Below are 15,084 nucleotides of genomic sequence, written 5' to 3'. Positions count from 1 at the left end.
TTAGTGCAGATTATCTTTGTGCACTTGGAATTGTACATATTTTCTTTCTTAATGTTTATATTGTTAAAATTAGTAGGGCACATGTGTAAACTTGCCCCTGTGACTTCCCTGTATATGGACCTGTAATTGTAGTTTGTTGTTTAATAAAACTTGTCGGCCTTTTGTCTTGTCGGCCTTTTGGATGTCGGCCTTTTAGGAGTCGGCCTTTTGTCTTGTCGACCTTTTGGATGTCGGCCTTTTGTCTGTCGGCCTTTTGTCTTGTCGGCCTTTTGTCTTGTCGGCCTTTTGTCCATGTCGGCCTTTTGTCCGGATTCCTTTTTGACGTTTGGTTTAATTATTTTTGAAATATGAGGTTCACGCTACCGCCACCTCCGCACAGCGCAGCGCGTGCGCTCTGCTAGTCACATACTAAAGAGAAAGCTGTTACATATATTTAGCATAACATCAAAAAGATATTTTGAGAATCTTATCAAGCCATCTATGTAAATTCTGTATCAGACCCTTTATGGATACCATCATTTTACGTTAGTGAGTTTTGACATAAACACTATATATGATCATCATTTTTAGTTGTTTTCAACTTGGTATTCTGAACCTACACGCTACAGGTTCCCCTTCCAACAACAAGATATCTGACAAGGATGACGTCCCTTTGGTGTCTAACAATTTTGCTATTGATGACGTGTAGTACCAGTTCAGCAGACGACAAAAATTTGGCAACTACAGGTAATTGTGAAAATTATTCTCGAATTATTCATTATTGTTTGGTATTATTAGTTTTAATGTAACATTTGAGCGTTTGCAATGTAATAACCATCGATAGTTTTATTTTTCAGTTATAAGGAAAATTATGCTCCAATCGCGAACATTCACACATATAGTCTTTCGTTTCTAAGTTTGTGTTTTATTTTTTTTCACTAGGCATGCGTATCCGTTTCACGTGAATTATAGGCCAATATAATTTTAATGTTATACTTGTTTTGAAAAATATAATTTTAAAATAGTTATTGGTGAAAACTACACGTTGAAATATATTAGTGACAAAGGGAATAAATAACTAAATAGATAAAAATACGACACATTTAAAGTAACATAGGCTGCCAATACCTATTAGAAAAATTAAAACCAAATTATATCAATTATTCAAACACAGCACCATATTAAATGCACAGACTGATTAAGAGACTTAAATGATTCCGTTAAAAATCGGTTGTTCAATGGTATATTTGTTGTTTTTAAAACTAGACTACCCAGGGTTCCATGACAAATGATCTTAGGACAAATGATCTCAGACAAATTATCTCAGACAAAATATCTCAGGACAAATGATCTCAGGACAAATGATCTCAGGACAAATGATCTCAAGGACAAATGATTTCACGGACAAAAGATACCAGGACAAAATATATCAGGACAAATGATATCATGGACAAATTATATCAGACTAAATATCTCAGACAAAATATCTCACAGCAAAATTTTAGTTGCATGTACGATGATTTTAATAGATTTGAACCTTTTTTTTCCAGTTTATTCTGATGCCTTTTTAAAACTTCTGAACCTTTTGAACGGCAACTTTTCTGACCATCGGGTAGTCAATGCTTTCAAGGCCATGGATGATCCTGATCTGGAGATACCTTCTACTGTTTACTTTTATAATATCCCAGTCGAGATTCCAGCCATGGCACCGGTAAGGATTTTATGTAACGTCAGTTTCATGTCAGTGTCATGTCAGTGTTATGTCAGTGTCATGCCAGTGTCATGTCAGTGTCGTGTCAGTGTCATGTCAGTGTCATGTCAATGTCATGTCAGTGTCATGTCAGTGTCATGTCAGTGTCATGTCAGTGTCATGTCAATGTCATGTCTGTGTCATGTCAGTGTCATGTCAGTGTCATGTCGGTGTCATGTCAGTGTCATGTCAGTGTCATATCAGTGTCATGTCAGTGTCTCGTCAGTGTCATGTCAGTGTCATGTCAGTGTCGTCAGTGTCATGTCAGTGTCATGTCAGTGTCTCGTCAGTGTCATGTCAGTGTCATGTCAGTGTCATGTCAGTGTCTCGTCAGTGTCATGTCAGTGTCATGTCAGTGTCTTGTCAGTGTCATGTTTGTGTCAAGTCAGTGTCATGTCAGCGTCATGTAAGTGTCTCGTCAGTGTCATGTCAGTGTCATGTAAGTGTCTCGTCAGTGTCATGTCAGTGTCATGTCAGTGTCATGTCAGTGTCTCGTCAGTGTCATGTCAGTGTCATGTCAGTGTCTTGTCAGTGTCATGTTTGTGTCAAGTCAGTGTCTTGTCAGTGTCATGTTTGTGTCAAGTCAGTGTCATGCCAGCGTCATGTAAGTGTCGTGTTAAAATATTCCAGTATCTTGTCATTGTCATATAAGTTTCATGTTTTGTTACTCAATGAATACATTTGTTTTTTTTTACTGTAAGTTTTTTAAAATATTAAATAATATAGTTAAGTACTTTATATTTCACTAAACGACTTTTGTCAAGCAGAGTATTAGAAGTATTGAATTTAAAAAGAGAAAAAAATAATATAATAGTATTTCAATGCTCAATTACATGACAGGCGGTGACATATTTTACCGAGGAGTACTTTGAACACCACCTACGTCGACGTCTGATCTTGGTAGTATGGGAAGACCAGAAAGGGGAGATCTACCTGCAGCCTTACAACATCACGTCTCCTCCCAATGATAGGTGCGTTCACTGACTGCGCGTATGCGTGTGTGCGTGTATCATCCGTACCCGCGTCTTGCTGCGGTCTCAGAAGAACGGCTGATGAATTATTTTATGGTATTTCATTAATGCTTTTTCTATCGTGTAGTTTTGGACGAATGACCTTGTATTCTACAACTGTGTTATTTAAACGTAAACAAAGCAGGATTTATGTATTTTAGATTACAGTTGTTATGGCGCAAGTTTGGCACACTGTAGTGTGGACAGGCGGCTTTATAACAAAACAGCGTCCTCTACTGTCATTATACAAAAGAACGTTAAAACTAGTTAATGGCTTGTCTAGTAGTTTGGATTCTTTTATTATAGCTTATATACTTCCGATACGTAAACAATAACATAAAGTAAAGCAAATTCGTAATATAAAATATTTCACGAAAAAGCCCCTTCTTACTTATCAGCCCCTTATCTTACTTATCGTCATCTTAACTTACCCATCCAGTATACAACTTTTTTTCCCAAAAACATAGCTTAGCCTACTCTGATTCTAATTTGTGGAAAAATCTCAATAATAAAATAAAACTATCTATATCTGAAAATATATTCAAATCTAGACTAAAACTACAATTATTTAATGACATCCTGAACTGACTCAATACAACATTTCTCATTCATCTATTATATTCTCATTTTATCTCATTTTGTATTATAACATAATATCATATTTTATTCCAAATCTTTGAATGCTATGTTTCTGCTATGTTTTTATTCCTCAATTGCTTTTAATTGCAATGCTCTTATTTTTTTTTTTTAAATGGCCAATGTACAACCGTGTCCCTATTTCAAAATGCTCTTTAAAACTAACTTAGGTGCTCATAGGAAGGCATGGACGCCAAATCACACTGTGCCTGGTGCTGGAGCACGCGCCTAATTAGATTTAGTTAAAGATTTTTAGTAGAACATCGTAACCATGGTGTATCGCTTGAAAACAAATGTAAAGACTCACTGGGGCCCGAGGCGCCAAATTGTATCCCACAAGGGGCGCGCTACCCCTGCGAAATTGTATACAAAAAAAACAACCTCGCCAAGAGTATTCTCAAAAATTTCTCATAGTATCGTGACGATCAGATGCAAGATGTAGTAATGCATACAGGATGGACAGACAGATAGACAGATAGACAGACGGACAAACAGACAGACAGACGAACGGACAGACAGACGGACGGACGGACAGACGGACGGACGGACAGAGAGACAAACTTTCATTTATATATATACATATATATATATATATATATATATCTATATATATATATATATATATATATATATATATATATATATATATATATATATATATATATATATATATATATATATATAATGACCATAATTCGTTATCTTTTTAAGAAAGATGCTTAAAGAATATATAATGATGTTTTTTCCATTTTAAACTACATATATATATATATATATATATATATATATATATATATATATATATATATATATATATATATATATATATATATATATATATATCCTTAGAAGGTTAATTAATATTATGATTAAAATAATTCGTTTAAAATTTTTTTATCACTTAGATCTAAACCGTTCTCAATTGACCAAGTCAAGAAGTTGACCGCAAGTGACTTGACAACAAGAGAGGAGTGTAAGGTCAAGTTTCAGCGTAAAGGAACACAAACCTTCACAGCCCTCTGGCCTGACTGTACCGTCAATGACAACGGGGTAAGGATTGTGCTTTAACTTAAGAAATCTATTTTGATGCAGATCATCTATAATAATATAGAAACTTTCGAGAAGTGATTAAAGGCATACATTCTGAAAAAAAATATTATTTAGACGTTACTCACTAAAAAGCCGATAAAAATAACATTGGTAAATATCATGATATAAAATTATATCGTTGTCCAGATTGTGCCCAATTTCCGACTGACCTACTCATGTAACTCCGTGGTGGGAACTGCTACAGATTCTGATCAAACCGAGTACTCTCCCATTCCAGTGGTTTTCACCAGAGAAGGGACGAGGTAAGATTTTTATTTTACTCAGAAGGATTTAAGGAAACTTACACGAGACATGTAAGCTATATATAAAAAGGGACATGGGTTAAATATGCAATTAATTAGGCCTATATAATTGTTACAGAAATTTAATTTACTGTTAGGTGAACTGAACTCTACATCACTTGCCCCATAGACCGTCAGACTTGAAAGGGAAACTTTACTATTAGGTCATTGTTACAAGCGAAAGAGAAAAAGGGAAAACATTTATTGGGACTCTGCATCAGAATATCAGTTTTATTTGAATTAGAACTAAACTTGTTTTTTTTTTTCTAACATGCGGTATGAGCAGTATTTAGATGTTATTGAACTTTTGGTTTGTTGGTATGAGATACTATTTTAGTGTAAGTAACCATTGGTAGGCCTATGCCAAATGTGTATTTCACGTTGGAAATAAAATCGAACTTAAATATACATAATGAATATATACGAATATAGAAATATTTAGAAATACATAATGAATATATAGAAATTGAATTTATAGGAATATAGTGCGAATAAGCTAACTTGTTCAATTTGTTTCCTATAGGTATCCTTTCCCATCATACCTGAATGAAGCCAATGACAAAGTGGCCTGTTAGACAAACGTTCACGCAGATAACTATAATAAAAGTTTTGACATTAACAAGTAAAATATTTTGAATTGAATTTTCGTTTTGTCAATAAAACGTTATGCAATTAGGCTTTTTTTTGTCTTTACATTGTAGTTTTGTTATTTTGGTTATAGAGTTGCTGTATTATTATTTATAAAAACATATCTTGGTAAATCTTATAAAAAGCATTTACCAGAATTACGACCGACCTATTCAAGTAACTGCTATAATACTTCAACAAACACAGTTCTTCAGTTAACTTGGAAACTTTCTTACACTAGAACAGCCTAGAATATTTGAATTGTCTCTAGCTCTGCTTACAGAGAACTAATTTTCAGGTACATTAACAACACACCACGTATTACAACAGTGAACGCTCAAGGGACGCAACATAATATACATAATACAAGGGACGTAACAATCCCTAAAAAATAATGTAACATCCTCCCTTTTTTACTTTTTTGTTTAGAAAGTATAGATAAAGTTTTGTAAAAACAAATCGATATTTTTGCAAATCTCAACGTTGTACCCCTTCCTGAGACGGAAAAAACATAGTTTTGAAATCTTGTCCGTATGTCTTTCTGTGTGTGTGTGTGTGTGTGTGTGTGTGTGTGTGTGTGTGTGAGAGAGAGAGAGAGAGAGAGAGAGAAAGAGTGAAAGAGAGAGAGAGAGAGAGAGAGAGAGAGAGATAGCTTGAGTACCGTTACAGCTAAGTTAATGAAGTTTCATGCATAAGTATTATATTTGTAGATCTGTATCAACTTTTCGGCGATTTCCGATAACCGGAAGTGGAACTTTTTCTTCTTGCAATTTTCAAAAACCTATAACTTGAGTACTATTTCAGATAGATAAATAAAGCTTTACATATAAGTAAAATTTTGAGTAATTTCCGTTGACCGGAGGTAGTAGTTTACGCTATTTCCGACTTCTCGAGAAACGCATGTGAAATTATTAAGTACTAATAATATTTCACACTATAATAAACATTTTGTTTGGCGTTCACGTGGTGCGCAATTCTTTTTTTCTACGCGATTCTATTCAGAAAAAGTTTAATAAGTAATTAAAAAAAACTTCATAAAAAATGTTTTAATAACAAGCTTGTATGTACTAATGCACTAAAATGTAGAAAATGTATGAGTTTCTTTAAATATATAGTAATTTAATACACTACTATTTATATAACTATAAAGAAAAGCGTGGTTCACTTTAGTATCTATTGGATACCTTTACTTATGTTTAGGAAGAGACCCACGCCTTTCTTTATAATTATATAAGTAGTAGTGTATTATATTACTATATATTTAAAGAAACTCATTTATTTTCTACTTTTTAGTGCATAAATACATAAAAGCTTGTTATTAAAACATTTTTTATGAATTTTTTGTCGTACGCAACTTTCGATCTATTGTTGCTAACCGGTTCATCATTCTGCATTTTCACAGAACTAAAACACTTTTGGCTAGCACCAAATTGTATTGTTTCTTGATTTGGACCACCAAATGCACGTACCAGGGCCTTGGTCATTATTTTCTGAATAGCAGCGAATGACCCATTATGTTTTTCAGACCACCGTAGTTTTGGTTCTCTGGTCCCTACGACAGGGATATTAACTTGCTTCCGCTTCAGTGCCTTATGGACTCTTCACAGCTCTCCTGCAATCACCTTTCGGCTCACCACGTCAATAGGTTTTATTGCATCTATGCAGTGGCGTAGCGAGGTCGGGTGTCACCCATTGCGGCACTTAATGGTGTCTCACCCAGAGGAGTAGCAACCCTTCCCGGGGAAAACTTTCAAATTTTCGATTTGCACCCCACCTCTAACTTTTGATTTGCACCCCCTCCCCTACAACTTTCGATTTGCACCCCCTCAAACTTTCGAATTGCACCCATCTCAAGTTTTTCTCTATATATTTTGCTATTTTTAGCTTTGGTGTCACCCCCCCCCCCCTAAATGGTGTCACCGGGTGCGGTCCGCACCCCCGCCCCCCCCCCCTTCTCGCTACGCCTCTGCATCTACGTACGAGCATGTACCAGCAGCCACCATAGGATTCACTTCCAGATTCAGTATGCCAGGTATACCACCCTGACCATTGTCACATGGGCAACTGCACCAGAATCTTTCTTTCTTAGCTTATCCATAGACTTATTCACAGTTTAATCCACAAAACGATCAGCAATCTTAAGTACACTTTCAAAATTATCATAATTTATTGTGATTAGTCTCATGTTCTCTGGTATTTTTAACACAGCAAGGCAATCATATCATTCTCAACAACGACAAATTCGACCAAAAATCTTTTCCCAGTACTAGGGTTCTTGACAACCACTCTTGCCTTTTTTTCTTAGGCTAAGCGTAGTTCCATAATACATTTTAGGTATAAATTAATCCGTAAGAAATTTTTTTTGTTACATTTTCTAAATGAGCGATAATTTAAAGTGATGTGTTGCCGCGAAGGTACATTTAATCTTTAGGGGCGTGAATTTTTTTTTTTTTTTTTTTAATGACTGTATAGTTTTATTGTAAATAATAGCTAAAAATCTTCATCACTACTGTCTTCATCATCTTCTTCTTCATCATCATCCAAATCATCTTTGAAAGCAGTTGCCCCAAGAACATCTTCAGGATTCTCTCCCTTCTCAATATGTCGATATAAAGTTCTTCTCTGCCTTTCCTTTAAGTGCTGAACTTCAAATTTTAATTGCTCTTCTTGGGCTTTCTTTTCTTCCTCACTCTGCCCCACCTGTATTATACTATCTTGTTTGGTATTACATTTAGCACAAACTTTAACTTGGGTTGCACAAGGCTGACACACTGTGTAATAAGCTCTCTTCACAGTTTTGTTGTGACATCTGACACATGTAGCAGGCTGGGATAATGGTTTGTATTTTTTGTACTTTATTTTCCATTGAATTATATCCTTACAGCGTAGACAAATGCCTTCAAAATTCAAGTTGTTGATGAGTTTTGTTTTATCAGATTTATCATGCATATCATTTTTGAAGGCTCTGTTATTCTGATATTTCTGTTTTCGTGTGCGAGAAACATTGCCACGTTGTGAGCTCATTTTCTTATTTTTTAGTTTAGAATTGTGACAACACCATCGTGAATTAATTGTTTCAAAACGTTCGACTGACGAAAATGTGTCAATGTGGCAAGCAAACCAGTTCATTTTATCTGTTGCTCGCTTTTTATTGCTTAAGGTTTCCATTATTCATTTTCGTCTCTTGCGTTTTTTTAAACTAAATTTATACATAATGGATTAATACATTTCAAAAGCTTTATTTTATAATATGCTCTTTTAAATTGTAATTGAAAAACAATTTTTTTTTCGAAAAATATTTATGACAAAAACAAAGATTTTAGCAAGATTTCACACAACTTTTAATTATTTTCTAGTGAGATAATTTGTTGATTTATTTATCCCTGATTTCCCTTTTATTTCAACACATTTTTTTTTTCGGTTAACTTCTATCTGAATAAACAATTAAAACAGGAAAGAATACGTAATAGTATAAACTATACTGATGAGTCTACATTAAAAATTAAATTGGCACAATAGGAAACTAACACACATTTATCGTACTATTACTTAAAATAAACCGGGAGTGATCTCCCCTAAACTTTCTCGAATATTCTTATATAAAATAACAGGGGATGGGAACTTCGGCTATAGACATGATTTTTAATCCATTTTAAATACTTAAAGTCTTAAAAAAATTCATAAAAAACGTTTTAATAACAAGCTTTTATGTGATGATGCACTAAAAAGTAGAAAATAAATTATAGACTACTATCTAAATAACTATAAAGAAAAGCGTGGGTCACTTTAGTATCTATTGGATACCTTTACTAATGTTAAGGAAGACACCCACGCTTTTCTTTATAGTTATTTAGATAGTAGTCTATAATTTATTTTCTACTTTTTAGTGCATCATCACATAAAAGCTTGTTATTAAAACGTTTTTTATGAATTTTTTTTTTCAGTACTTTACATGTTTTATTTACAATAGAGTTACATGACTAAAAACCATTGCGCGCCTACTGAACATCACGTTCAGTAGGCGCGCAATGGTTTTTGAACGCAGCCATTACGTGATGGCGCAGCTATTGAAGGTGATGACGCGTGTGGTGTGGTTGGCTAGACATGCCTACTAATTCGGTCCAAATTTTTATTAATTCATAAAAAATTAATTAGGCATCCAATTAAGTCAAATTTAGTTTCAGATTGCATTGTCTTCATGTCTTGACCCACGTGCCAACTGTGAATCGTATCGGTCAAGTAGAACTGTCCGAATTTTCACTCCTGCGTTTCCGTCAAGACAGACAGAGGAAGTGAGTTAAATAAAAGCTTGTAAAAATAGAATAAAATCTCGTAGACAAATTAATGCACACGAAGTGAACGCCAAATAAAAAGTGCATAATAGTGCGCAATATTATTAGTACTTTAAAAATTTACATTTGTTTTTTGAGAAATCGGAAGTAGCGTAAATTACTACTTCCGGTCAACGGAAATTACTCAAAATTTAACAGAAGGTAGAGAATTAGATCTTTTACATACATGCGAAATTTCATTTATCTATCTGAAATAGTACTCAAGTTATAGGCTTTTGAAAAATTCAATGTAGGAAAAGTACCACTTTCGGTTATCGGAAATCGCTCAAAAGTTGATACGCATCTACGATTTTGATAAAATACTTATATATGAAATTTCATCAACCTAGCGGTAACGGAACTCAAGTTATCGTGTTTACACACGGACACACAGACAGACAGACAGACACACAGACATACGGACAAGATTGCAAAATTATGTATTTCCGTATCAGTTAGGTGTAAAACGTCGAGATTTGTAAAAATTTCGATTTTTTTTTTGCACGATTACAAGACTTTCTCTATACTTCGTATATACGAGAAAGTAAAAACATGGCCTAAGTCATTTGGCAGAGAGTATAGATAGATGTACTACCTTTATTTACTCCCTATTTATTCCTTATTTACTCATTAGGGCAAGTTTCATTTAAGGGTTTTTGCTTAGACTTACGATTTATCATTTGCTTGATTTAAGTCTTGTTCTAGAGCTGACATATGCTAGAAATAAAGTTAAAAAAATCGTGTAAGGTTTAGTTTAAATTTTTTATTAAACTTCAATACAAACTATAGTAAATAATCTACTGTCATAATGTATAGCGATCTTCTGAAAACAAAGAACACACGAAGCGAAATGTGAATATTTGTCGCAGAATACGGCACCCAGAACATGACGATACATTCGTTAGTGACGAACACACAGGTGTACATCTCTGTCGTCATGGTTACCAGAGTTACAGTGCTGAATCTACATTTCTTCGAAGGCAGACATCTCACTATTTGTTGAAAAGTATAGGAATGAATGCCAATGCATTGGATTTTGCGTAGAAATAAATGTGGAGTACCTTGGTTATAAATAACACACGTCTTGTATACAGATGCAGAGGAAGTAATATCGATTTATTTACCAGTTTTACAGTGATCCTTTAGCCTACACAAAGCACTGTTAAATAATGATATACTGTAATGTTATATCTTGGACTTCATTAAAGCAAGGTTATTTTTCAGTATGCCCAGCTAATGTTCGACCATCAATGTTTTGTATTCACTTTATATTACAACGTAAAGTAAAGAAACATTTAAATAGATTAACTCTAACAATATTTGTGGCACAACACATATACGAGTAAGAAGATATTGAAAATCTGTAATCAAGTGTGGATTGTTTCTAAGTAAGGCTGGATGCTATTGTTGGTACTAGAAACCACTTGAATGTCTGTCTGTTAGTACTGTACTAAGTGGTGTAGTTTGTTTCAAGATTTTGATTAAATAATAAAAATTGACTTCACGATTTTTTACAGCCTCGTTTTGACAGTAAGTTGTTTTACTTACGGGAAGAATGAGGATTTAGATATTTCCGGAGGACCAGATGATTCACGTATTTGGGTTGCGTAATTTGTGGGGGCACTCGACTCATCTTATCGTGGGATAAAGATGTTCCACTATACTTTACATCATTAAGAAAACATTCATCTACTCTCAAAGACATTTGGAAACCTACTTGATTCATTTTAAGCCTGTAGGAAGCCAGGATTTAATTTCATGTAGCATTAGCTCATGATTTTCTTAATATTTTAAGAGGCTCTTATTTTAAAACTGGAAACAAGATTGATAAAATAAAGAATAAACAAGAAGTGGGATCTAAATTGAAGCAAGTGTGCTTAACTTATCTACAGTGGATAAGGTTTCATTATTATTGAAAGAAACTCATAGTGGTTTTTTTATACGATAGTTTTAAGTGCTTGAATGGATCTGTCTATCGCTGATATTGTTTTAAATCTTGAAGGTTTACTGTAACATAAAGACTGGAATTCCTTTGTTTCTTTGACAAAGGTTGGGGTAGTGTGGTTAGTCTTGCCGCATTTTAGTTTCACTATCCTGGATGTTTGATACCAATCAAAGCAGGGTAGATTAATTCTATAAGTTTAATCAGGTACCAACTAAAACTAATTAGATTCATGTTTTACCAGGTACAAAAGAAGTTTATGATCAATCTGTAGACTACATTGCTATTTCCATTTACGACTACGCTAAAAATGGCGAACCTGTCGTTAGAACTATCCACATCCAGTAATCACTACATAACAATAACTAACTCGCCCGGTGCTGTGAACATTAAGACCTGGTATCCTGTCGACCCGAAAGTGCAAGAAATCTTAAGCATCGTCTTCAATTGCGTCGTGGTCAGTGTTTCTTCCAGACTTTTTTCTCCGGGGGGGGGCATTTGAAATCTTCGGGGGGGCGGTAAACTTTCTTCGGGGGGGCGGACACTGTTAAAAGTATATATTTTCTATATAAATTATATAAATTTCATTTCGTTCGGGGGGGCGGTAAAAAATTTTCGGGGGGGCTTCGCCCCCCCGAAGAGATGCCTGGAAGAAACTCTGGTCGTGGTTCAGACTTTCTGCGTGTCCGGCATTGTCGGCAACGTCATCAGCATCATCGTATTCTGTCGGATGGGATTCAGTGACGTCACAAACATCATACTCGCCTCGCTCTCGGCATCTGACGTCATGTTCTGTGTTTGTCAGTCCTACTACCGACTGCCTGAAATTGTAAAGTATTATAGCGTTCCCCTTGCCAGAACAATGAATACTTATCATTTTGTTTATATAACTTATTTCCACGAAGTTTCTATCATGACCAGTATGCTCCATGTGACCATGATTTCTATTGAACGTTGTATTGCTGTATGGATTCCGTTCCGTGTTTCTATTATCTGTACACGGTTTAAAGTTATTTTCTCTATTGTAGTCATATATCTTTATATTTTCGCTATTAATTTGCCCGCTGCGTTTTTATACAGACTTGAATGGCAAAAAAACCGAACAGTTGCAGTGCTTTATTATTTACTTTGCAGTAAATAACTTTGACGTAATAGCTAGCTATTTTACAAATGCTGTAAACAACATAGGATTAGTCGCACCCGTTCTTCTGGTTATTATTTTATCATGCCTGACGACTGTTAAATTAATCGCATCGCAGAAAACACGTAAGTTGCTTTCTACCACCAAACTCGCCTCAACGGCAACACGCGATCTGAAAGCTTTTAAAATGTTGATGTCGATTTGTTTTGTTTCTGTATTGCTCTACATTCCTTTATCGATCGCTGAGATTTATTTATACACATCCGAAGTCAGCCCGTACCTTACAGAAAGTTTTAGAGACTCAGTCATTGCAGTGAAGAATGCAGTGCTAACCTTAGGGCCTACGGCTAATTGGATCATCTACGCTTCCCTTGGCCAAAAGTTTGCCATGACTTATAAAAAACTGTTTAGCTGCAATCATAACAAAAAATAGCTGAGTATGAAACTATAAACAAAGTAAATGAATAATACGTCTATAAAAATCTTTACCGTTTAAATACATTTTAAATTCATATTGATTTTTATATATAGAAAAAGAACACGTGTTTAATGGTTTACTGCTTGTTTGAGTTTTTTTTTTATATACTTATTTTGTTTTCCTCATAATCATTTTGCAATGTAAAATTACAACAGCAAGTTTATACTTAAAGATTTAAATAAAATTAGTACTGTATCTGTGCCATGTACGACGTCCGATTTTGGGTAGGTGAATACATCTCAAATCTATGAAGGAAGTTTCGATTGGCCTATTTGATGTTTCTATGTGAATGAGGATTAGTTTGTGGTCACTAGTGGCTAGTTGATCTGGGACTTCTGGGACTTCCCTTTTGCATTTTTTAATGTGTCGTTTGTAGCAAAAGCTAAGTCAGGGATAGATTAGGTTAACCATGAAAATGAGTAAAAATTCGTTTTGTCATCAGGTTTGTATAGAAGAATATGGAATATGTCTATTAACTCCTTGATAAAAACACTCTATATAAACATTATCTTTCCCTTTTTTCTTCTGTTTTATTGGTTAGGTTTGTAAACAATTTTTGTGACTTATCGAGCGATTGCTACCACCTGCTATATTTACTTTCATAATTGCATGTAACAATTTAATGTTATTTTTAATAACAAACTCAAAATAAATAAAAGTGTCTCTTTTATTACAAGCTTTTAAAATTTATTTAACTTGCTTCCTCTATCTGTCCGTCGTCCATCATGGATCGAGATAGCCGAGCGGAATTTCAATTACTTCTAAGTGACCGAATCATTTCAAAGTTAACACTTGGGTCAAGACCCGATGACAATGCAATCTGACATCAAATGTGACTTAGTTGGATGTCTAGTTAATCCTAATTTATATTAAAGCCTATGTGCGAACTGTTCTCGCTGTCGGTCACATATTTTCCGAGGCTATGAGCTCGGTATGTTCAGCGATATATGAAGCACTTAAAGATACGGACTTTTGTTGAAAATAATGTGGTGGATGTATTAAATGTATAAAATACGTTTTATTTAAATACGGAACATAAAAATGAAGGCATATTTGAATGTACAAACACATCTTTAATTACGCAAACGGAGAGGTGCTGAAGGTTGTGACGAAACGCTCTAGAGAACTTATAAGTAGCACAAAAACTATCACTGGCAAAAAGAATGAAGTCTATATTAAACAAATAGAAAAAAAATATTTGTATGAAACAATGTCAATAAAAAGTTTAAACTAAAAAAAGTATTGACTGATTGCAGGATAAAAAATATAAATATAAATCGATTTTCAAAAATGATCACAATACCAATGACGTAAACTTCAATAAGATTCGCTTCACACATCTTTCAATTTTAGAACATGAAGAAATAAACTACTCCATTCAAATTTGATTTGGATCAATAGATCTACTTATCAAGATATAAGCTATTAAATGTATACCATTTTCTCGGCCAAAATTTAAAAAATAATAAAAACAAAACGTAAAAGAAAAAAAAACCAACAAAAATACCATTGAGTCACTTAATCAGTGTGGACATTTAATAAGGTGTTGTGTTGACTAATAATGTATATAATTTTGCTTTCATTTTTCTAATATGTAATGGTAGCTTATATTATATCAAATGTTTCGGATTTTTTGCTATTTAGTTTTTTCTTTGCTTTATTACTATACTAATACCGTTCAACGTGGGGTAAACCACATTGGGTTTTGACCAATAACTATTTTATAAAATACTAGCGTACCCGTCCCCAGCGCGTTGCCGCGGGATAGAAGAAAGTCTGACGAAATATATTAGAAGGAT

At 34.2% G+C, this 15,084-nt stretch overlaps 2 protein-coding genes across 2 annotated transcripts; one reads left to right on the top strand and one right to left on the bottom strand.

Annotated features, from left to right (window-relative positions):
* Positions 1-563: 563 nt before the first annotated feature.
* Positions 564-5,387, top strand: LOC131954267 (uncharacterized). Its single transcript, XM_059317849.1, has 6 exons — positions 564-726; positions 1,530-1,690; positions 2,570-2,700; positions 4,281-4,425; positions 4,612-4,727; positions 5,290-5,387. Exons 1-6 carry the CDS (start codon positions 642-644, stop codon positions 5,339-5,341), a joined length of 690 nt encoding a protein of 229 aa, XP_059173832.1. The 5' UTR covers positions 564-641; the 3' UTR covers positions 5,342-5,387.
* Positions 5,388-7,849: 2,462 nt separating this feature from the next.
* LOC131954301 (uncharacterized protein C9orf85 homolog) lies at positions 7,850-8,453 on the bottom strand. Its single transcript, XM_059317884.1, has one exon. The coding sequence runs from the start codon at positions 8,415-8,417 to the stop codon at positions 7,884-7,886; it is 534 nt and encodes a 177-aa protein (XP_059173867.1). The 5' UTR covers positions 8,418-8,453; the 3' UTR covers positions 7,850-7,883.
* Positions 8,454-15,084: the final 6,631 nt, after the last annotated feature.

Source organism: Physella acuta, unplaced genomic scaffold (genome assembly GCF_028476545.2).
Source record: "Physella acuta isolate Inbredline_101_S28 unplaced genomic scaffold, ASM2847654v3 ptg000988l, whole genome shotgun sequence".
In the NCBI taxonomy this organism is placed as follows: Eukaryota; Metazoa; Mollusca; class Gastropoda; family Physidae; genus Physella; species Physella acuta.
Note: the sequence above shows the minus strand (reverse complement) of the source record. Positions and strands in the feature narration are given on the sequence as shown.